This window comes from Aegilops tauschii, chromosome 1 (genome assembly GCF_002575655.3).
Source record: "Aegilops tauschii subsp. strangulata cultivar AL8/78 chromosome 1, Aet v6.0, whole genome shotgun sequence".
NCBI lineage: Eukaryota > Viridiplantae > Streptophyta > Magnoliopsida > Poales > Poaceae > Aegilops > Aegilops tauschii.
In genome coordinates, this window is record NC_053035.3 from 36491090 (window position 1) to 36516426 (window position 25337).

Below are 25337 nucleotides of genomic sequence, written 5' to 3' on the forward strand. Positions count from 1 at the left end.
GAGATGCTGTGCAGAAGCCATATATATATATATCAGTTAGGCTTCAAGTGCGTACTTGTTAGTTAAACCTATGTGTAAATTGTGACACTAAATACGACTAATAAGTAGTACAGTAGCAGTACTAGTATACGTCGGTCGAATTATTCATCATGTCCACACATTGAATTGACGTGACAACACGCTGCGCGTGAGGTGACACAAGAATCCCGGCGGCGTGTTCGGGTATTCTGGACTTCAGATTTGGAGTACCACTTATTGTTGAAATCTTTCATCATTCACTTAAAACAGTCGATTGATCATACATTGAGTACCATATAACTGGAATTACCGATGCATGTCGAAGAAGGATTGGCCGGTGATGCCGGCTGGCGTCAATCTCGATCCCACGGATCAGGAGCTGATCGAGCACCTTGAGGCCAAAGTGAGTGCTGACAGCGTGAGATTTCAGTCTCTCATCGATTTGTTCATACGAACCATCGACAGCGAGCATGGCATATGCCACACCCAAACTGAGAAACTTCCTGGTAAGACATCGATCGGCCGTCTACTTGCACAAACATATTCCTTTGTTTATAGCTCTATTTTTCTTTTTAGACACAGACCTGGTGAAGCAATTACAATTTGACAGTTAATAAAAAGTGAAACAAGTGACTGCAACATGCCAAAGATGTTATGAAAATGCCAACTAGGTACACTAAAACCTGTATTCCACAATACTGCAGGTATCACACTGAGTGGCCTAAGGAAGCATTTCTTCCGGCGCAATTCTAGGGCGTTCAAAAGGGGCACGTGGACGCGTCGCAAGATACAGTCGGAGTGCGGCATGCACGTGATGTGGCACAAGACCGGCAATACCTTGCCGGTGATGGTCAACGGTTGGCAGACGGGAGCAAAAAAGGTTCTGGTGCTGCACACCAACAAGAACTTCGACCAGCAGAGGACCAACTGGGTGATGCACCAGTACCACCTCGGGGACCTGGAGCAAGAGAAGGAGCGGGAGCTGGTCCTCTGCAAGATTTTCTACCAGACGAACACTAGGGCCAGGAGTAAAAAGATTATAAGTTAGTTTGGTATTGGTAGTTGTACTACCTTGTCGTCCGCAAGTTGGTATTGTTGTTAACGATCTTTTGGTATGAACTTGCATTTGCTTCCAACCATCATGCCGAGGGTTGACGTGGATATAAAGCTGAATCATTTGTCTCGAAACAAATTTTCAGGCACCTGATTTTTATTTGATGGGTAGCATAAGCACCCGCCGTTCGAATTCCCAGTTCTCCAATTTTTTCGAAACAAGTGCATGCACTTATTATCATGATAAAAAACAATATCCGTGCTGCATCCCAGTTATCAGTCTGTACTTGCAGAATTCTCTCGTTTATTGAGCACATATATTGTTTTTTCAGGTCGAGCAAGTTTCAACTGGGCTGTAGACTGCCCAGGGTTGGTTTTGTTTTTAACAGGCCCAGCCCATGACGACAACGGGGCACAAAGATCCAGCAGGTATCTACTGGCCTCTGGCCCGCCAGCGTTAGTTATATTTTGTCTTACAACATCCGCAGATAGTTTTTTTACTGAATCAAACACACATCCCAGTTCTATTTTCCTCTTGAAATGCATGTCCTGCATCCGTTTTCTAATCTCTACCTATAGTTTTACTAGTTCATATACACGTATCATTATATTGAAAACAGATAAAATTCCCTTTTCATATTTACATCCTTATTTTTGTTGTTTTTTCCCACCCAGCGCTGATTTTTTTACCACTGGTTTCCCCTTAAACCAACTCAATTGTCCCACGTCTTATTTGCTTACAAAAACAAAACGATTTTTTTGGCAAATCAATAAGTTCTTAAAAAAATGTTTATCATTTCAGGATTACAACAGTTCAGACTCCACCGAAATATGCAAAATAAGGTTGAACTTTTTGACCGTGGTCCTGGGCAGAAAATGGGCTGTAATAAATTACTTAAGAATTAGCAAACGGGCTGCAAATTATACAAAATAGCAAATGGGCTGCAAATTATACAAAATAGCAAATGGGCTTTATGTTGTCTGCCACAGATTTGGAGCCTGACTTGTGGGCCTACTAAGTTCATGCGTACACAAGGTTTCTCAAAAAAGAAACTTAGTCAACAATCGACTCTACCAGCGTCAGACGGTTAGATGTCAATCTAACGGCAATCGTGCTTCTTCAGTCTTTGATCTTCCTGCCCCAGCCGCCCAAACCAGCGCCGTCGGAACCGCCTGCTCCCGCCTCCCGTGGCCGGCAGTGCTGCCGGGCAGGCCTCACGGCCCCATCATACTCGCATCCCTGGCCTGTCTATCCCTCTACTCACCCACACCTCCTGTTATTTTCCGGCGACGACAGCCGAACCAGTCAACCCTCATACTCTCCACCGCGTGGGCAGCCACTGCCGTGTCTTCCCCGGCTCCGTGTCGTTCCCTTCGTAGGCCTCGCCGTCGTCCACCGCCCTGGTGCTCTCGGTGCGGCGTGGTCAACGATGTCCATCCAACAGCCGTAGTGCTTCTTCAACCTCTGGTCTTCTTGCCCCAGCCGCCCAAAGCAGCGCCGGTCATGCCGCATGCTCCTGCCTCCCGTGGCCGGCTGTGCTGCCGCGGAGGCCTCACCGTCCCCATACTACTCCCACCGCTGGCCAGGCCATCCCTCCACTCACCCACTCCCCCTGTTATTCTGCGGCGACGGCAGCCTCACACCGCAGCAGAACCAGTGAACCCTCGTACTCCTCTCCGCGTGGGCATCCACTGCCGCGTCTTCCCCGCTCCGCGTCATCCCCTTCCTAGGCCTCGCCGTCATCCACCGCCGTGGTGCTCTCGGCGCAGCGTGGTCAATGTGGTCAACAACCGACTTCCATCGGAAGAGTACTGTACGTGGAGAGGCTGACAGCTAGGTCCACGGCAGCCGCAAGGAAGTGCCTCCTTATTACGCGCAAAATAATTATTCCTCCACCTGACAGCAGGGACCCACCGGACGGGCCACCAGTATTTCGCGGAAAAAACGTTTTCCCCCTGACTGCTGGAACCCACCGGACGGGCCACCGTATTTCACAAAAAAACCTTTGCCCCTGACTGCTGGGACCCACCGGACGGACCACCGTATTTCACGAAAAAAATGTTCCCCCACTGTCAGCTCGGACCCACCGGAAGTGCCTCCTTATTACGCACAGAAAAATGAATACTCCCCCTACTAGCTGGGACCCACCATGGTGGGAGGCTGACTTGTGGGCCTACTAAGTTGACGGGGACGGAGGGCTTTGTCAACTTAGTCAATATGAACGATTCTAGCTCCAGTGACCGTACGATGTCCATCCAACGACCGTCGTGCTTCTTCAATCTCTGCTCTTCCTGCTCCAGCCGCTCAAACAAGCGCCGGCGGGACTGCCTGCTCCCTCCTCCCCGCGCCCAGCTCTGCTTCCACGCAGGCCTCACCGCCCCATCGTACTCCCATCGCTGGCCTAGCCATCCCTCTACTCACCCACACCTGCTGTTATTCTCCGGCGACGTCAGACGAACCAGTAAACCCTCGTACAGTCGTACTCCCCTCCGCGTGGGAAACAACTGCCGAGTCTTCCCTGCCTCCGTGTCGTTCCCTTCCTAGGCCTCGCCGTCGTCCACTGCCCTGGTGATCTCAGCGCGGCCTGGTCAACGTGGTCAACGACCGACATGCATCTGAAGTGGACTGTACGTGGAGAGGCCGACAGCTGGGTCCACGGCCGCACGCACGGAAATGCCTCGTTATTACGCGCAAAATAATGATTCCTCCACCTGACATCAGGGACCCACCGAAAGGGCCTCTGTATTTCACGAAAAAAACGTTACCGCCGCTGACAGCTCGGACCCACCAGCTATATCTTCGCACGCAAGGAAGTGCCTCCTTATTACGCACAAAAAATGAATACTCCCCCTGTTAGCTGGGACCCAGTATAGTGGCAGGCTGACTTGTGGGCCTACTAAGTTGACAGGGACGGAGGGCTTTGTCAACTTAGTTAATATGCACGATTCTAGCTCCAGTGACCGTATGATGTCCATCCAACGGCCGTAGTGCTTCTTCAACCTTTGGTCTTCTTGCTCCAGCCGCCCAAACCAGCGCCGGTCGTGCCTCGTGCTCCTGCCTCCCGTGGCCGGCTGCGATGCGGCGGAGGCCTCACCGACCCCTACTACTCCCACCGCTGGCCAGGCCATCCCTCTACTCACCCACACCTCCTGTTATTCTGCGGCGACGGCAGCCTCACACCGCAGCGAACCAGTGAACCCTCGTACTCCTCTACGCGTGGGCATCCACTGCCGCGTCTTCCCCGGCTCCGCGTCGTCCCCTTCCTAGGCCTCGCCGTCGTCCACCGCCCTGGTGCTCTCGGCGCGGCGTGGTCAACGTGGTCAAGGAACGCCTTCCATCAGACGTGGACTGTACGTGGAGAGGCTGGCAGCTGGGTCCACGGTCACAGCAAGGAAGTGCCTCCTTATTACGTGCAAAATAATTATTCCTCCACCTGACAGCGGGGACCCACCGGACGGGCCACCGTATTTTGCGAAAAAAACGTTTCCCCCCTGACTGCTGGGACCCACCAGCTACACCTTCGCACGCAAGGAAGTGCGTCCGGGCAAAAAAAGACAAAACGATTCGCCCCCTGACTGCTGGGACCCACCAGCTACATCTTCGCATGCAAGGAAGTGCCTGACAGTCGGGACCCACCTGGTCGAAGCATACGTAGCGTTGTCACTCTGGCCGCGAACGTGTACGTACATATATACTGGTGGATGTAGAGGCGCGCACGTATCGTAGTAGAGGCGCGTACGTGTCGTAGTAGAGGCGCACACGTAGCATGTACACGTACGTACAACGGCCAGGGTGCAAGAAAGAAAATACGGCCACGTATGTGTACATACGGCCGGGGTCTCGAACGCCTACTTGCGCATACGTACGGCCAGGGCTCGTGTACATGGCTGGGTCGGAACGGAGAAACAGCGTCGTCGTCGTGTTCATGGGGAGGCAACGGAATGCGTCGTGTTCATGGGGAGGCAACGGAATGCGTCGTGTCTATCGGGAGGCAACGGAACGCGTGGGAGCGAACCGGCTGGGTCGGAATGGAATGCGTGGTCGTGTTCATCCAGAGGGCTTGGACGGAACAGGCGATGGAAACGAGGCCTGGCGTACCGCAGAACGGAGGAAACAGACCTCCTACGGTCGAAACGGGGGTCCTGTTGATCGGGAGGGGTGTGGCGTACCGCAAAACGGACGAAACGGACCTCCTACGGTCGAAACGGGGGTTTTGTTGATCGGGAGGGGTGTGGCGTACCGCAAAACGGACGAAACGGACCTCCTACGGTCGAAACGGGGGTCCTGTTCATCGGGAGGGGTGTGGCGTACCGCAAAACGGGACTCCACGGGATACTGTTCATCTCCACCGTCGACCTCCTCCAGCCTCCACGGGCTACCATCGACCTCCTCCAGCCTCCACGGGCTCCTATTCATCCAGCCTCCACCGCGCGCTACTCCACCGGCTACTGTTCAACCACCCCTCCACGGGCACCCCTCCACCGTCTACTGTTCATCCAGCCCTCCACACCACGGGGTCATGTTCAACCACCCCTCCACGGGCACCCCTCCACCGTCTACTATTCATCCAACCCTCCACACCACGGGGTCCAGTTCAACCACCCCTCCACGGGCACCTGTAGCGACCCGACCTCAGACGGTCAAGTCTCTGTGCTTAAGTGTCATCCCTGGATCGGTATGCTGACACACACAGTACTAGAGGATTTATAACAGAGGTAAATCACATGTATAAAGTAACGTAAATACTATTACCTCAAACCAAATAGCGGAAGTAACAACAAGGTTGTGGATTCCCATCAACACCAACGGCAAAGTTGAGTGTAGAAATCGTAACCCTAACGTATCACTTACACGTCGTAAGATTCCTGCAACATGAGACGTTGCAGCCACAAAGGGTCAGTACATTGAATGTACTGGCAAATTCACACCGTAGAGAAATGATGAACAATGGCTATCACTACATGCATATATGGCTGGTGGAAAAGCTCTATGGTTATAAGGTTTTTGCGAAAAGGCAATTTTTTCCTACAACAAAGGAATAAATTTTATTTAACTATCATGGTGGTTGTTAAACATTGAGAAGGTACCTCCAACTCAATTCCAATTAAGAACATGATTAACCCAATCAAATTAAATTAAGTAACATGATGATGAGATTCACATGATAATCCAAGAACTAGATACTCAAGATGTCCATAACCGGGGACACGGCTAACCATGATTAGTTTGTACACTCTGCAGAGGTTTGCGCACTTTTCCCCACAAGACTCGATCTCCTCCGTTTGATTTCTCGCACTACATGGTGTTTGAGAAACGGATGACCGAGACACAGTCTTTCAGAAACAATAACTCTTTACTCCGGGTGGACAGTTACACCTACTTTCCCCTACATCTGTTAGCCCACCTCTTCAAGAGGTCATGTAACCTACTCAACTATGCTAGAGCCCATAATAGCTTGTGGCTGCACACGGAAGTTTCTAACATGAATAATCTTATGATCCCTTTGAGCCTAGGTGACATTCCATAGGGTGATCACACGGGTCCTCCGGGATCCCCTTGGCAAGCACTGGGTTCTCCAGGTGCCCGGGCAGACCACTGGGTGCTCCAGGATGCCCCAACCATTCCACCCAGATGTGTATTAAAGTAGCCACCTTAAGTTAACCATTAATAACAACTCTCACATTTGTCATGAATCACTCAAACCAAACCACGTCTACGAGCATAGCATAGCAGTAAGCATAACGTAATAGTAACTCCCAAGGTTTGAATGCAGGGCAATAGGTTCCTACCTCATCAACTACTTCTCAATACCCACATGTTATCAATCCTACTCATGCAATGTTTGAGGGTGAAACTAATGCATAAAAACTGGGTATGAAAGGGATATGATCAAAGTGTGAACTTGCCTGTACTGTTGATGAAGATGATTCGCACTCAAAACTCTTGATAGATCTACTCGTCACACTCCGGTCAATCTATCGTAAGCAAGCAATAGTAACCACACATAAGCAATCACTCAAAAGATCGGGAAGAACGAAGAAGACAGTTCGGAAAACATCAAAACCAAGCAAATAACTCTTGCAACATAAAACAATTTCTAACAATACCAAAATTATGTGAATTTGGCCTTATCAGAAAGTTTAGGTCAAGAGCTTCGATTTGCAAAAAGAATCAACTAAATCGGAGTTACGAAACTCAAGTTATGTTCAAAAGAAGTTTGAATATGAATCTGAACAAAATTCGAATTTTCAAAATTTCAAAAAGTTGATGTGACAGGTTCACTGGATAGGTGAAAACAAGATGAAACTATAGGCGCTGGTTTGATCTAATTTGGATAAACAAGTGAAAAGTTATGGCTATTTGAAAGATCAGGGCCAAGCTGTTTTACGGAAGAAAAATAGTTACGGCTAAAGGAATTCTAGGTCTATACATAGATTATTTGATAATCTAATTATTTTACCGTATTAATCTAGAAATAATAAACTATGGCAGTATAAAAAAACAAAGAAAAACACCTTTATAAGGCAGAGAAAAGACAACTTCAGAGAGAGGAGACAACTTGCAGAAGTCCCGCCGGATAGGAGAAATATATTTTTTGAATCTAGTCAAACCAAAATATTGATTTAACCTGAATCGGATGATTTTTGAAGGCTCTATGGGTCTATCTTTATTGGTGAAAAAGAGGCTTAAGGGTCAAAGGCTAGGCGTGGGACTAAACATATACGTACGTAGATGAAAAAAACGAAACAGAGAAGGCGCGTCGCATGGGCCTAAACGCGTAAGGCGGTTCGGCCGGCCGCGCATCTGATGTTTTTTTAACAAAATTCGGCCTAAGTAAAAAAATGAAAAGGCTGGCTGGGCCTGGCCCATTTAGGAAAAAAAAGATGAGGCGCCTGCTGCCACTATGCTACGTGTGTAGGTGATAAATAAATATGGGCCGCACGTATAGTTTTTTAATAAAAACAGAAGGAAAACCGAAAAAAGAAAATAAAGTAAAATTTTATATAGGCATATTATATATTAAAATTTTCAGAAAAAGATTTCTTACAAGCTGAAATTTTTTCTAGAGTCAAATAAAATCCACACAAATTCAGAAAATTCAAACAGTACTGCAGTTGCAATAAAACCTAGTAAAAATCATTTTAAAAATACCAAAATGGTTTCAAATTTATTTATCTCCAATTTTATACTGTAGGGAATCATGTTACCCTATTTTACATATATTTTATTTTTGGAGAAAAATAATTTGAATAAAACCAAAATAACTCCGAATTGAAAATAATTTCAAAAGGACTTTAAATTTTGATCCTTTTAAACTTCCAACTCATGTTTCGTATGTTTTGAAGAAGTCATTTTATCTTCTCTCATGAAAATCATTGAGTTTCTTAAAGTTTCTGAATTTGAAATATTTTCAAATGAAATTCAAATATTTTCAACACCCCTTTTCATTTAAATAAATGGAAGAAGTCATGTTAAAAGAATTTGAATTCACGGAAATCATAAAATGCAAAAATGAAAGTTTGGGAAAGTCCTTTTATTCCCTCTCATTTAACTTCCAAAAAGTTTCGAATTTCACCCAATCAATCACACAACAATCAAACAATCAATCAAATCTATCTATTTATTATAACATTCCAAAATTTAGAATTTTGGGATGTTACAGCACCCCTCCATCGTCTACTATTCATCCAGCCCTCCACCACACCACGGGGTCCTGTTCATCCAGAGGCAACACCACCGCTCACTGTTCATCCAACCCCCCCAACGCTCACTGTTCATCCCAGAGGAAGCATCGATCGGATTCAGTTAGCAGCAGTAGCGAAGGAATCGCTCGACCGGGTTCAGTTAACAGCCATCGATCGATCGCTCGGGTTCAGTAACGCGTAGCCTGCGGTGCAATCGCTCGGGTTCAGTTAGAGCCCAACGCCTCACTCGGGTTCAGTTAGAGCCAACGCCTCGCACACACGCGCGTATGTGTACGAGAGAAACACGCATCGCTCGGCCCCCGACCTCCCACCGTAACCGGGAACTCCCCAAAATTTTCCTCGCCCTCGCTTCTACCATGGTTTTTTCCGTCATGGACGGCCCAAAGAATGTCATGCAGCTGCGTCTCCGGCCTGCCCAGGACAAAAAGCCCATTTTCTGTCATGATTTTTTGTCATAGAAGTAGGAGCCCACCACATCTATGATGATACCGGGTTTTGTCATAATTATCGTCATAGAAGTGTCATATGTATGACAGAAAAAAATTTCGTTCGGCCCAAAATGTCACGGATGTGTCTTTTTTTACTAGTGCAATGGGATATTTACGTGATCTACTTGATGTATGTTTTGGTGATCAACTTGCGGGTTCCGTAACATTGTGAACTTATGCATAGGGGTTGGCACACGTTTTCGTCTTGACTCTCCGGTAGAAACTTTGGGGCACTCTTTGAAGTACTTTGTGTTGGTTTGAATAGATGAATCTGAGATTGTGTGACGCATATTGTATAATCATACCCACGGATACTTGAGGTGACATTGGAGTATCTAGGTGACATTAGGGTTTTGGTTGATTTGTGTCTTAAGGTGTTATTCTAGTACGAACTCTATGATAGATTGAACGGAAAGAATAGCTTCGTGTTATTTTACTATGGACTCTTGAATAGATCGATCAGAAAGGATAACTTTGAGGTGGTTTCGTACCCTACCATAATCTCTTTGTTTGTTCTCTGCTATTAGTGACTTTGGAGTGACTCTTTGTTGCATGTTGAGGGATAGTTATATGATCCAATTATTTTATTATTGTTGAGAGAACTTGCACTAGTGAAAGTATGAACCCTAGGCCTTGTTTCCTATCATTGCAATACCGTTTGTGCTCACTTTTATCATTAGTTACCTTGCTGTTTTTATATTTTCAGATTACAAAAACCTATATCTAGCATCCATATTGCACTTGTATCACCTTCTCTTCGTCGAACTAGTGCACCTATACAATCTACCATTGTATTGGGTGTGTTGGGGACACAAGAGACTCTTTGTTATTTGGTTGCAGTGTTGCTTGAGAGAGACCATCTTCATCCTACGCCTCCCACGGATTGATAAACCTTAGGTCATCCACTTGAGGGAAATTTGCTACTGTCCTACAAACCTCTGCACTTGGAGGCCCAACAACGTCTACAAGAAGAAGGTTGCGTAGTAGACATCAAGCTCTTTTCTGGCGCCGTTGCCGGGGAGGTGAGTGCTTGAAGGTATATCTTTAGATCTTGTAATCGAGTCTTTTAGTTTCTTGTTTTATCACTAGTTTAGTCTATAAAAGAAAACTACAAAACTAATAATAATAATGGAATTGAGTTTGCCTCATACGCTTCATCTTTTTAATATCTTTCGTGAGAATGATGGAAAGGATAATTGTGCTCAATTGCTAGAGGAAGAATGCATTAGAATGTTTGGCACTAAATCCTTGAATGATGAGCATGATTGCAATGTTGTTAGTATGAACTCCTTGCATATCCATAGTACTAATGATGATTGCACTAGTCATGATGAAAATGTCTCTTATAAGCATGTCAATTTTTGTGGAGTGCATAGAGTTTGCAAGTACATACCAAACAGGGAAGATAGATTTTGCAAGAGGCATAAGTATTTGGAAACTAAATGGTTGCAAGAAAGGCTAGATGTTTGTGCTGAAAATTTAAACTTTCTTAGCCGTACTTGTGAACTTTGCAATGAACGTGATCATTTCAGTACCCAATGCAAATTGTTTCATGATCGTATCGTGTCCAAAAATTGTGATAACTTGATTTCCCTTGCACATCATAATGAACTTAGTTTGCTCTTGGGTTATGAAGAAATGAAACGTATAACTAAGGTTATTCCAGAATTTGCCCTTGATAGAGTTCTTAATTTTGATCTAGAAGAAATTTATATGTATTGTGCGGTGAATTGCATTGAAAATCCTTATATTGCCAATTACATAAAGAAAAGAAAACAAATAGAGGATGAAGAGAATAATAATGAAAGGGAAGAGACTTCCCAATATTCTCCTATTATTTCTTATGATGAATCAGGTAATGAGGAGGAGCCTTCTATTCAACCAATCTCATTAATAAGGAGCTCCAAAAAGAGGATTGAACCCACACATGATGTGAAGAAGAAAAATAAAAGATGGAGAAGCAAAGGTAGAAAGGTATCTCTCCCAGATGATGTTGCTCCTATTACTCATTGTGATGATGATAATTGCTATACTATTGGTGCTATCCATACTATTAATGATGAGAGTGATTGTGCTTATGATATGAAAAGGCCCAAGCTTGGGGATGCTATGTTTGATGAAGATGATGTTTTTGAGAATATATTTTCTGCAATTAATGTTTATCCCAAGCTTGGGGGTACTACGTTTAATGAAGATGATATTTTTAGTCTCCCAAGTTTTGATATGCAAATTTATAATGATGATAGCATGCCTCCTACTTATGATGATTATATTGATGAAAGTGGGTTTGGAAGAGTGTCAACTTTGGGAAGTAATGATCCCACTATTTTGGAGGATTTTGAATCTTATTATGATAATTATGAAAGTGGATTTGGAGAGGTCATGACTTTATTTAGTAATGATTCCACTATCTTGGAAGAGGTTTTAATTGATTATGATGAGAACAAAGTTGCTACTTATGATGATTATTGTGATGAAACTTATGCTATAAAAAGTAGTGATGATTATATTTATAAATCTTGTCATGATTATGATTACCCTTTTTCTGAACATTACTCTTTTAATATGGAAACAATTTATAGTATTCAAGTTTCTTCTGATACCCCCACTATTCCGAATGAGAAGAATTTTGCTTGTGTGGGAGAGTAGTAGATTTTCTATGCTTGTAGATCATGAAAATAATGCTTTAGGTGGTGGTTATAGTGTTGAATTCATTCATGATGCTACTGAAAATTATTATGAGGGAGGACTATACGCTTGTAGGAATTGCAATAATACCAAGTTTCCTCTCTATGTGCTTGTTTTGAAGTTATGCTTGTTTTGCCTTCCTATGCTAGTTGATTATTGTTCCCATAAGTTTTTTGCTCACAAAATACCTATGCATAGGAAGTGGGTTAGACTTAAATGTGCTAGTCATATTCTTCATGATGCTCTCTTTATGTTTCAATTCTTATCTTTTATGTGAGCATCATTGAAATCATCATGCCTAGCTAGGGGCGTTAAACGTTAGCGCTTGTTGGGAGGCAACCCAATTTTATTTTTGTTCCTTGCTTTTTGTTCCTGTTTAGTAATGAATAAATCATCTAGCCTCTGGTTAGATGTGGTTTTATGTTTTAATTAGTGTTTGTTCCAAGTAAGACCTATAGGATCTTCTTGGATGATAGTTATTTGATCTTGCTCAAAATTCCAGAAACTATCTGTTCACAAAAACAATTTTTTAAAATCACCAGAACGTGATAAAATACTGATTCCAATTGCAGTAGATCAATAAAAAAATTATCTAGGTCGTCCTATTTTGGCAGATTTTTTTGAGTTCCAGAAGTTTGCGTTAGTTACAGATTACTACAGACTGTTCTGTTTTTGACAGATTCTGTTTTTCGTGTGTTGTTTGCTTATTTTGATGAGTCTATGGTTAGTAAAAGAGTTTATAAACCATAGGGAAGTTGGAATACAGTAGGTTTAACACCAATATAAATAAAAAATGAGTTCAATACAGTACCTTGAAGTGGTGTTTTGTTTTCTTTCGCTAACGGAGCTTACGAGTTTTCTGTTAAGTTTTGTGTTGTGGAGTTTTCAAGTTTTGGGTAAAGATTCGATGGACTATGGAATAAGGAGTGGCAATAGCCTAAGCTTGGGGATTCCCAAGGCACCCCAAGGTAAATCCAAGGACACCAAAAAGCCAAAGCTTGGGGATGCCCCGGAAGGCATCCCCTCCTTCGTCTTCGTTCATCGGTAACTTTACTTGGAGCTATATTTTTATTCACCACATGATATGTGTTTGGCTTGGAGCGTCATTTTATTTTCTTTTGTTTTGCTTGCTGTTTGAATAAAGTATCAAGATCTGAAATTCTTAAAATGGGAGAGAGTCTTCACATAGCTACATAATTATTTAACTACTCATTGATCTTCACTTATATCTTTTTGGAGTAGTTTGTCATTTACTCGTGTGCTTCACTTATATCCTATGGGTAAATAGTTCAATGAGCGAATATCATAAATCTGAAATTATATATGTTGCATATGCTTATCCCATGGGGATTAATGACTTCACATATAAGAAGTAGAGGTGGTAAATTTATTGAAGGTTAGCAAACATTGTATTGGTCACTTGAACAATTCATGAAAGAATATTGAAGGAAGAGAGATTTCATATATAATACACTATCTTGGACATATTTTGTAATTGTGAGCACTCATTAAGATATGACATGCTAAAAGGTTGATGTTGGACACGGTAGACAACGTAATGGGTTATGTTTTCTTATATCCGAAATAAAGTATATTGTCATGGATCGCCCAACACGTTGAGCTTGCCTTTCCCCCTCATGCTAGACAAATTCTTTGCACCAAGTAGAGATACTACTTGTGCTTCCAAACATCCCTTAAACCAGTATTGCCATGAGAGTCCACCATACCTACCTATGGATTGAGTAAGATCCTTCAAGTAAGTTGTCATTGGTGCAAGCAATAAAAATTGCTCTGTAAATATGTATGATCTTTTAGTGTGGAGAAAGTAAGATTTATACGATCTTGTGATATGGAAGCAATAAAAGCGACGCATTGCATAATAAAGGTCCCTATCACAAGTGGCAATATAAAGTGACGTTCCCTCGCATTAAGATTTTGTGCATCCAACTATAAAAGCGCATGGCAACCTCTGCTTCCCTCTGCGAAGGGCCTATCTTTTCTTTTACCTTATGCAAGAGTCATGGTGATCTTCACCTTTCCTTTTTACATTTTATCCTTTGGCAAGCACCTTGTGTTGGAAAGATTCTGATATATATATATCCAATTGGATGTAAGGCATCATGAACTATTATTGTTGACATTACCCTTGAGGTAAAAGGTTGGGAGGCGAATCTATAAGCCCCTATCTTTCTTTGTGTCTGATTAAAACTTTGAACCCATAAATATTGCGTGAGTGTTAGCAATTGTGAAAGACTAAATGATAGTTGAGTATGTGGAGTTTGCTAAATCAAAGCTCTGACATAGACTCTTCCTGAAAATAAGATGAATTGTAATGTTTGATGACTAATAACACGGTTAGTTGGTTTTCAAGAAAGTTTATGATCTATACTTTAGCATGTGAATAGTTTGTTACTTGATCATGCAAAGTTTTATGAGATGAGCTACTATTATGACATATGATGATGCTAGAAAAGGTGATTGAAATTATCATTGATCAAACGTGTGCACCTGCTAGCATTCACACTTCATAAATTATTTCTTTTATCATTTACCTACTCGAGCACGAGCAGGAATTAAGCTTGGGGATGCTGATACGTCTCCAACGTATCTATAATTTATGACGTATTCATGCTATTATATTATCTGTTTTGGATGTTTATGGGCTTTATTAAACACTTTTATATTATTTTTGGGACTAACCTATTAACCCAGAGCCCAGTGCCAGTTCCTGTTTTTTCCCTTGTTTCAGTGTTTCGCAGAAAAGGAATATCAAACGGAGTCCAAACGGAATGAAACCTTCGGGAGCGTAATTTTTGGAACGAACGTGATCCAGGAGATTTGGAGTTGAAGTCAAGGAAGCTTCGAGGAGGCCACGAGGCAGGGAGGCGCGCCTGCCCCCCTGGGTGCGCCCCCCACCCTCGTGGGTCCCTCGTGGCTCCCCTGACCGACTTCTTTCACCTATATATGTCCATATACCCTAAAAACTTCGGGAACAGAATAGATTGGGAGTTCCGCTGCCGCAAGCCTCTGTAGCCACCAAAAACTAATCGGGACCCTGTTCCGGCACCCTGCCGGAGGGGGGATCCCTCACCGGTGGCCATCTTCATTATCCCGGCGCTCTCCATGACGAGGAGGGAGTAGTTCACCCTCGGGGCTGAGGGTATGTACCAGTAGCTATGTGTTTGATCTCTCTCTCTCTCTCTCTCTCTCTCTCGTGTTCTTGATTTGGCACGATCTTGATGTATCGCGAGCTTTGCTATTATAGTTGGATCTTATGATGTTTATCCCCCTCTACTCTCTTGTAATGGATTGAGTTTTCCCTTTGAAGTTATCTTATCGGATTTAGTCTTTAAGGATTTGAGAACACTTGATGTATGTCTTGCATGTGCTTATCTGTGGTGACAATGAGATATTTACGTGGTCTACTTGATGTATGTTTTGGTGATCAACTTGCGGGTTCTGTAACATTGTGAACTTATGCATAGGGGTTGGCACACATTTTCGCCTTGACTCTCCGATAGAAACTTTGGGGCACTCTTTGAAGTACTTTGTGTTGGTTTGAATAGATGAATCTGAGATTGTGTGACACATATCGTATAATCATACCCACGGATACTTGAGGTGACATTGGAGTATCTAGGTGACATTAGGGTTTTGGTTGATTTGTGTCTTAAGGTGTTATTCTAGTACGAACTCTATGATAGATTGAACGGAAAGAATAGCTTCGTGTTATTTTACTACGGACTCTTGAATAGATCGATCCGAAAGGATAACTTTGAGGTGGTTTCGTACCCTACCATAATCTCTTCGTTTGTTCTCCGCTAATAGTGACTTTGGAGTGACTCTTTGTTGCATGTTGAGGGATAGTTATATGATCCAATTATGTTATTATTGTTGAGAGAACTTGCACTAGTGAAAGTATGAACCCTAGGCCTTGTTTCCTATCATTGCAATACCGTTTGTGCTCACTTTTATCATTAGTTACCTTGCTGTTTTTATAGTTTCAGATTACAAAAACCTATATCTACCATCCATATTGCACCTTCTCTTCGCTGAACTAGTGCACCTATACAATCTACCATTGTATTGGGTGTGTTGGGGACACAAGAGACTCTTTGTTATTTGGTTGCAGGGTTGCTTGAGAGAGACCATCTTCATCCTACGCCTCCCACGGATTGATAAACCTTAGGTCATCCACTTGAGGGAAATTTGCTACCGTCCTACAAACCTCTGCACTTGGAGGCCCAACAATGTCTACAAGAAGAAGGTTGCGTAGTAGACATCAAGGAGGTGTCCGGATCATCAAGTGATCTCCTGCAAGGGCTGTCGCAGTTGCACGAGCAAGCTCGGCAGGCTATGCGGAGTGTGGCCAAGGCCTTATGGCCATCCGACTCCCCTCCAGGGAGTATGGAGAAACTTGTAGAGCTATTCAAGGGAGCGCGGTGGCGTATCCGACTATGGAAGATATCGGCCTACCGAGAGGGTGCGCGAGAGGCCTGGGCCATGGTAAAAACACGATATACCAAGTTGGATCCGAATCACATGGCCCGGGTCGGACCTCTAGGGTCAAATGGGGAAGAAATTCCCGTTAGTTTAGTATATGGCCAAGTAGAGGTGGCTGCTAGATAGTCCCAACAGGATTGTAAATTAGACCGCCTGTTGGACTGTATAGAGGAGGAAGTTTTTAAGTGTTAAGTGACTATGTATTTTTCCTTCTAGCTAGATTGTAAAAAGATTGTCATGGCCGACCTTTTCGCTTCGGCCTCTCGACCCGAAGGTGCGGAGTGTTTTCGAATACCTGAGCGGCAAAATAAACCGGGTTATGCGTGGAAACCAGGCGTAGGGGTCATAGTTGCTTGAACAGACAATTATCCGGCTAGTTATGTTATATTACATTAAGAGTGTAAGAAACATCTTTCAGAGAGAATAGTTCCGTTAAGTTTCCCTTCCCTGGGTGTGCATGCATCGATGTGCATGTCCGAACTGTGATGAAGAAATCACAATGTATATAGCTTCCGGGGGTTCACGATGGGACGAATGCAAAAACATCTTTAGTTCACCGAGCGAATATTCCCTTAAGAACGCTAGCTTTCGGCTTCACCCAGTCTGAGGTACACGTCCGGATGACCCGGCAGTAACAATCGCAGAGGTGCTCCCTTTATGCCCTAGCCGAACTAATGGGAAAGTAGGGCGTAAGCACAGGAGCCAGGCAACCCAGCTTGGCCAAAACTTAAGTCATATCGATGCATATAATGGCGAAGAAAAGGTATATATGGGAGAAAACACATATGTGAAGAGCTTGATGCTCGGAAAATAACAATAGCAAGCTTCTATCCAGGAAGCCCCCGAGTATAATAGACGTACATACTTCAAGATGTATGCGTCGGGGGTGTACGGTCTAACCACACGAAAGCTTTTAAAGCTAAAAAGGAAAAACGAAAAGAGAGAGAAAAAATGAGGGAAAGAAAAAAAGGGGGAAGGAGACGAACAAAGATTTCCGCGCTAGGCATAGAATCTTCGGAGTTTGGCCGTGTTCCAGGGGTTCGGCTCTAATCGATTGTCTGACGCATCACACAGGCGGTACGCCCCTCCGGTGAGAACTTCGTCGATGATGAAGGGACCCTCCTGTAGGGGAACGTAGCAGAAATTCAAAATTTTCTATGCATCACCAAGATCAATCTATGGAGTTTACTAGCAACGAGAGGGAAGGAGTGCATCTACATACCATTGTAGATCGCGAGAGGAAGCGTTCAAGAGAACGGGGTTGATGGAGTCGTACTCGTCGTGATCCAAATCACCGATGATCCTAGCGCCGAACGGACGGCACCTCCGCGTTCAACACACGTACGGAGCAGCGACGTCTCCTCCTTCTTGATCCATCAAGGGGGGAGGAGAGGTTGATGGAGATCCAGCAGCACGATGGCGTGGTGGTGGAAGTAGCGGGATTCCAACAGGGCTTCGCCAAGCGCTGCGGGAGGAGGGAGATGTGTCACGGGAGGGAGAGGGAGGCGCCAGGGCTTAGGTATTGCTGCCCTCCCTCCCCCCCACTATATATAGGGCCAAGGGAGAGGGGGGCGCAGCCTTGGCCCTTCCTCCAAGGAAGGGTGCGGCCAGGGAGGAGTCCATCCTCCCCAAGGCACCTAGGAGGTGCCTTCCCCCTTTAGGACTCTCCCTTTATCTTATCTCTTGGCGCATGGGCCTCTTGGGGCTGGTTCCCTTGGCCCATATAGGCCAAGGCGCACACCCCACAGCCCATGTGCCCCCCCGGGGCAGGTGGACCCCCTTGGTGGACCCCCGGACCCCTTTCGGCACTCCCGGTACAATACCGATAATGCGCGAAACTTTTCCGGCGACCAAAATAAGACTTCCCATATTTAAATCTTTACCTCCGGACCATTCCGGAACTCCTCGTGACATCCGGGATCTCATCCGGGACTCCGAACAACTTTCGGGTTACCGCATACTAATATCTCGACAACCCTAGCGTCACCGAACCTTAAGTGTGTAGACCCTACGGGTTCGGGAGACACGCAGACATGACCGAGACGACTCTCCGGTCAATAACCAACAGCGGGATCTGGATACCCATGTTGGCTCCCACATGCTCCTCGATGACCTCATCGGATGAACCACGATGTCGAGGATTCAATCAATCCCGTATACAATTCCCTTTGTCAATCGGTATGTTACTTGCCTGAGATTCGATCATCGGTATCCCAATACCTTGTTCAATCTCGTTACCGGCAAGTCTCTTTACTCGTTCCGTAACACATCATCCCATGATCAACTCCTTGGTCACATTGTGCACATTATGATGATGTCCTACCGAGTGGGCCCAGAGATACCTCTCCGTTTACACGGAGTGACAAATCCCAGTCTCGATTCGTGCCAACCCAACAGACACTTTCGGAGATACCTGTAGTGCACCTTTATAGCCACCCAGTTACGTTGTGACGTTTGGTACACCCAAAGCATTCCTACGGTATCCGGGAGTTGCACAATCTCATGGTCTAAGGAAATGATACTTGACATTAGGAAAGCTCTTAGCAAACGAACTACACGATCTTGTGCTAGGCTTAGGATTGGGTCTTGTCCATCACATCATTCTCCTAATGATGTGATCCCGTTATCAACGACATCCAATGTCCATGGTTAGGAAACCATAACCATCTATTGATCAACGAGCTAGTCAACTAAAGGCTTACTAGGGACATGGTGTTGTCTATGTATCCACACATGTATCTGAGTTTCCTATCAATACAATTCTAGCATGGATAATAAATGATTATCATGAACAAGGAAATATAATAATAACCAATTTATTATTGCCTCTAGGGCATATTTCCAACAGTCTCCCACTTGCACTAGAGTCAATAATCTAGTTCACATCACCATGTGATTAACACTCACAGGTCACATCACCATGTGACCAACATCCAAAGAGTTTACTAGAGTCAACAATCTAGTTCACATCACTATGTGATTAACACTCAATGAGTTCTGGTTTGATCATGTTATGCTTGTGAGAGAGGTTATCAGTCAACGGGTCTGAACCTTTGAGATCCGTGTGTGCTTTACGAATATCTATGTCATCTTGTGGATGCTACCACGCGCTACTTGGAGCCATTTCAAATAACTGCTCTACTATACGAATCCGGTCTACTACTCAGAGTCATCCGGATTAGTGTCAAAGTTCGCATCGACGTAACCCTTTACGACGAACTCCTTTTCACCTCCATAATCGAGAAAATTCCTTAGTCCACTAAATACTAAGGATAAGTTCGACCGCTGTCATGTGATCCATTCCCGGATCACTATTGTACCCCTTGACCAACTCATGGCAAGGCACACTTCATGTGCGGTACACAGCATAGCATACTGTAGAGCCTACGTCTAAAGCATAGGGGACGACCTTCGTCCTTTCTCTCTCTTCTGCTGTGGTCAGGTCTTGAGTCTTACTCAATACTCACACCTTGTAACACAGCCAAGAACTCCTTCTTTGTTGATCTATTTTGAACTCTTTCAAAATCATGTCAAGGTATGCGTTCTTTGAAAGTATCATCTGGCGTCTTGATCTATCTCTATAGATCTTGATGCCCAATATGTAAGCAGCTTTATCCAGGTCTTCCCTTGAAAAACTCCTTTCAAAAAACCCTTTATGCTTTCCAGAAATTCTACATCATTTCAGATCAACAATATGTCATTCACATATACTTATCAGAAAAGTTGTAGCGCTCCCACTCACTTCATTGTAAATACAAGTTTCTAACAAACTTTGTATAAACCCAAAAACTTTGGTCACTCCATCAAAGCGTATATTCTGACTCCGAGATGCTTGCTCTGGTCCATGGAAGGATCGCTGGAGCTAGCATACCTTTTAGCATCCTTAGGATCGACAAAACCTTTCTGATTGTATCACATACAACCTTTCCTTACGAAAACTGGTAAGGAAACTTGTTTTGACATCCATCTGCCAGATTTCATAAATGCAGCTAATGCTAACATGATTCCGATGGACTTAAGCATCGCTACGGATGAGAAAATCTCATCGTAGTCAACTCCTTGAACTTGTGGAAATACTCTTTGCCACAAGTCAAGCTTCATAGACGGTAACATTACCGTCCATGTCCGTCTTCTTCTTAAAGATCCATTTATCTCAATGGCTTGCCGATCATCGGGCAAGTTCACCAAAGTCCATGCTTTGTTCTGATACATGGATCCTATCCCGGATTTCATGGCTTCTAACCATTTGTCGGAATATGGGCCCACCATCGCTTCTCCATAGCTCGTAGGTTCAGTATTGTCTAACAACATGATATCTAAGACAGGATTACCGTACCACTCAGGAGTAGTACATATCCTTGTCGACCTACGAGGTTTGGTAGCGACTTGATCCGAAGTTTCATGATCCCTATCATAAGCTTCCACTTCAATTGGTGTAGGTGCCACAGGAACAACTTCCTATGCCCTGCTACACACTAGTTGAAGTCATAGTTCAATAACCTCATCAAGTCTCTACCATCCTCCCACTCAATTCTTTCGAGAGAAACTTTTCCTCGAGAAAGGAACCGTTTCTAGAAGCAATTACTTTTGCTTCCAGATCTGAAATAGGAGGTATACCCAACTGTTTTGGGTATTCTATGAAGATGCATTTATCCGCTTTGGGTTCGAGCTTATCAGCCTGAAACTTTTTCACATAAGCATCGCAGCCCCAAACTTTTAAGAAACGACAACTTAGGTTTCTCTAAACGGTGTCGTCTCAACGGAATTGCGTGGTGCCCTATTTAAAGTGAATGCGGTTATCTCTAATGCCTAACCCATAAACGATAGTGGTAATTCGATAAGAGACATCATGGCATGCACCATATCCAATAGGGTGCAGTTATGATGTTCGGACACACCATCACACTGTGGTGTTCCATGCAGTATTAATTATGAAACACTTTCCACAATGTCTTAATTGTGTGCCAAACTCGTAACTCAGATATCTCTATGATCATATCATAGACATTTTATCCTCTTGTCATGACGATCTTCAACTTCACTCTGAAATTACTTGAACCTTTCAATAATTCAGACTTGTGTTTCATCAAGTAAATACACTCAGCATCTACTCAAATCATCTGTGAAGTAAGAACATAACGATATCCACTGCATGCCTCAGCACTCATTGGACTGCATACATCAAAATGTATTACTTCCAACAAGTTGCTCTCTTGTTCCATCTTACTGAAAACGAGGCCTTTCAGTCATCTTGCCCATGTGGTATGATTTGCATGTCTCAAGTGATTCAAAATCAAGTGAGTCCAAACGATCCATTTGCATGGAGTTTCTTCATGCATATATACCAATATACATGGTTCGCATGTCTCAATCTTTTCAAAAACGAGTGAGCCAAAGATCCATCTACATGGAGCTTCTTCATGCGTTCTATACCAAGATGACTCAAATGCAGTGCCACAAATATGTGGTGCTATCATTACTATTTTATATCTTTTGGCACGAACATGTGTATCACTGCGATCGAGATTCATTTTAGGTGCAAGACCATTGAAGGTATTATTCAAATAAACAGAGTAACCATTATTCTCCTTAAATGAATAACCGTATTGCGATAAACATAATCCAATCATGCTCAACGCAAACACCAAATCTCGATGGTAGAGGGAGCATGTGATGCTTGATCACATCAACCTTGGAAACACTTCCAACACATATCGTCATCTCACCTTTAGCTAGTCTCCGTTTATTTCGCAGCTTTTATTTCGAGTTACTAACACTTAGCAACCGTACCGGTATCTAATACCCTGGTGCTGCTAGGAGTACTAGTAAAGTACACATTCATATAACATATATCCAATATACTTCTGTCGACCTTGCCTGCCTTCTCATCTACCAAGTATCTAGGGCAGTTCTGCTTCAGTGACCATTTCCCTCATTACAGAAGCACTTAGTCTCGGGTTTGGGTTCAACCTTGGGATTCTTCACTAGAGCAGCAAATGACTTGCTGTTTCATGAAGTATCCCTTTTGCCCTTGCGCTTCTAGAAACTAGTGGTTTTACTAACCATCAACAATTGATGCTCCTTCTTGATTTCTACTTTCGCGGTGTCAAACATCGCGAATAGCTCAAGGATCATCATATCTATCCCTGATATGTTATAGTTCATCACGAAGCTCTAATAGCTTGGTGGTAGTGACTATGGAGAACCATCACTATCTCATCTGGAAGATTAACTCCCACTCGATTCAACCGATTGTGGCACTCAGACAATCTGAGCACATGCTCAACGATTGAGCTTTTCTCCCTTAGTCTGCAGGCTTAAGAAACTTGTCAGAGGTCTCATACCTCTTGACGTGGGCACTAGTCTGAAATCCCAATTTCAGTCTTCAAAACATCTCATATGTTCTGCGACGTTTCAAAACCGTCTTTGGTGCCACAATTCTAAACCGTTAGCATTACACACTGAACTATCACGTAGTTATCAAAACGTGTATGTCAGATGTTCTGCAACATCTACAGACGACGCTGAGGTTCAGCACACCGAGCGGTGCATTAAGGACATAAGCACTACAGGAAACAGCTACTTTGCCGTCTGCCATGGCGGACGGCAAAGGCTCGAAAGGCGGACGGCAAAGACCTTTGCCGTCAGCCGCGGACGGCAAAAGGCTCCGGCAAAGAAGGCTACGGTAAACAGTTGCTTTGCCGTCTGCTTCCTGGCGGCGGACGGCAAAGGCTCTTTGCCGTCTGCGGCGGACGGCAAAGAGGGCGGACGGCAATAATTGCGCTGTCAGTCCGTTAAGTGGCTAACGGCAGACCTTTGCCATCCGCCACTGACGGCAAAATTTCTCTGGTCTTTGCCGTCTGTCACAGATGGCAAAGTGCAGGTTCTTTGCCGTCTGCCACGGATGGCAAAGTCTTTGCCGTCTGCCACTGTAGGCAAACTGACCAAATGGGTCAGCTCCCAGGAAGCACAGTTGGCTGCCACGTGGCTTCTTTGCCGTCCGCGGCAGACGGCAAAGAGCTCTTTGCCGTCGGTGGCAGACGGCAAAGAGCCTGCATATTGGCTGTTTTTTCTGTTTTTTTATTAAATCCCACAATTTGCACAGAAAATATATATGACATATATAGATATATTTCCATATCACATATCCAGCACATAAGTTTCATATCACATATCACATATCACATCAGTTTCATCCATACACATTGTTCATACATAAGCAAGTTCCATCCATACACATTGTTCCATCCATATATATATTACAATGCAAAGTTTCATCAAGATAGCAAGTTCCATCATAGCAAGCTAGATACAATGCAAAGTTTCATCAAAGGAAAAGCAAGCACTCCATCATAGCAAGCTAGCTTCCATGAAGTGAATGAAATCTGCAAAATGGTAAATAAGAAAGTTAGAAATAGGTGACTAGAACAAGAAGAAGACTAGAACAAGAAGTATAAACTGGATCATTTATAAGCTAACCTAGGAGCTACTTAGGTAAATTGGGTCATTTTAGAGCTAACTTGGATAAACTGGATCATTTATAAGCTAACCTAGGTAAGATGGGTCATTTTGGAGCTAACCTAGGTGAAATGGGTCATTTTGGAGCTAACCTAGGTGAAATGGGTCATTTTAAAGCTAACGTAGGTAAAATGGATCATTTAGGAGCTAATCTACGTAAAATGGGTCATTTTAGAGCTAATTTAGTTGAAATGGATCTTTTTGAGCTAACTTAGGTGAAATGGATCATTTAAGAGCTAATTTAGGTGAAATGGATCGTTTTTTAGCTCACTTAGGTCAAATGGATCGTTTATGAGCTAAATTAGTTGAAATTGATCGTTTATGAGATAACCTAGGTAAGATGGGTCATTTTGGAGTTAACCTAGGTGAAATGGGCCATTTTAAAGCTAACGTAGGTAAAATGGATCATTTAGGAGCTAATCTAGGTAAAATGGGTCATTTTTGAGCTAACTTGGATGAACTGCATCATTTATAAGCTAACCTAGGTAAAATGGGTCATTTTGGAGGAAAATAAGCTAACTCTAGGTCATTATGGTAAGCATATTGGAGGAAATAAAGCTAAGTCTAGGTCTTTATGCATTTGTTAAGCAAAACACTAGAGAAACTTACCGTGATCAGGGAGGTGTAGGAGCGGGGTGGCTAGTGCCGCTACCTGGAGAAGGATCGTGCGATGCGTTTCTGGAGTTAAGCTGCACCAAAGATCATTTCCAATGTCTCGTTAGCATTACGACACTCAAATGTTAAGACTACCAAGTAATGTCCATTCAAGCTAAACTCACCGTGCTCCCAGGAGCAATCACTGGCATCGGCGGAGCGGGCTGACCGGACTTCTCGCACACAGACTGCACATTTGGTTTTCAGAACAGAGTCATACTAGTTAGTAATGAGACTCAAATGTTAAGACTAGCAAGTAATCTGCAGAAGAAACTTACCACATGTCATTGCCTGCATGTCATTCCGTGCCCTCTCCTCCTCCATCATCTTTCTCGTCCTCTCCTCCATCTCCCGATGCCTCTCCGCCGCCTCCGCCAGAAGTTTCTCCGTTCTATCTCTCTCAGTCTGTATAGCAGCCTGCAACACCACTCACATGACCATTTGTAATCATTGATGGAAGCGCACACAATGTAATGGAGAAAGATAACTGAGTACGTATCACTAACCTTGATGGCGAGTTGCACTGGCCGTTCACGAGGCCTTATCTCAGGAGCGGAGCTCGACTGGCGTGCCTTGATCTCCGGGAGAGTGCTAGGACAACGGATAAGTCCATCTCCAATGGCTATGGAGCCATGGGACCTCCCGCCACCAGATATCATCACCAGCTCTGGATCAATGGGACCCTGGCTCGGGTTAAAGTCCTCCCCT

At 44.0% G+C, this 25337-nt stretch overlaps 1 protein-coding gene across 1 annotated transcript; it reads left to right on the forward strand.

The window, feature by feature from the left end:
• Window positions 1-358: 358 nt before the first annotated feature.
• On the forward strand, window positions 359-1066 carry LOC120967020 (NAC domain-containing protein 75-like). Its single transcript, XM_040393613.2, has 2 exons — window positions 359-524; window positions 723-1066. The coding sequence occupies exons 1-2, from the start codon at window positions 359-361 to the stop codon at window positions 1064-1066; spliced, it is 510 nt and encodes a 169-aa protein (XP_040249547.2).
• The last annotated feature ends 24271 nt before the right edge of the window (window positions 1067-25337 follow it).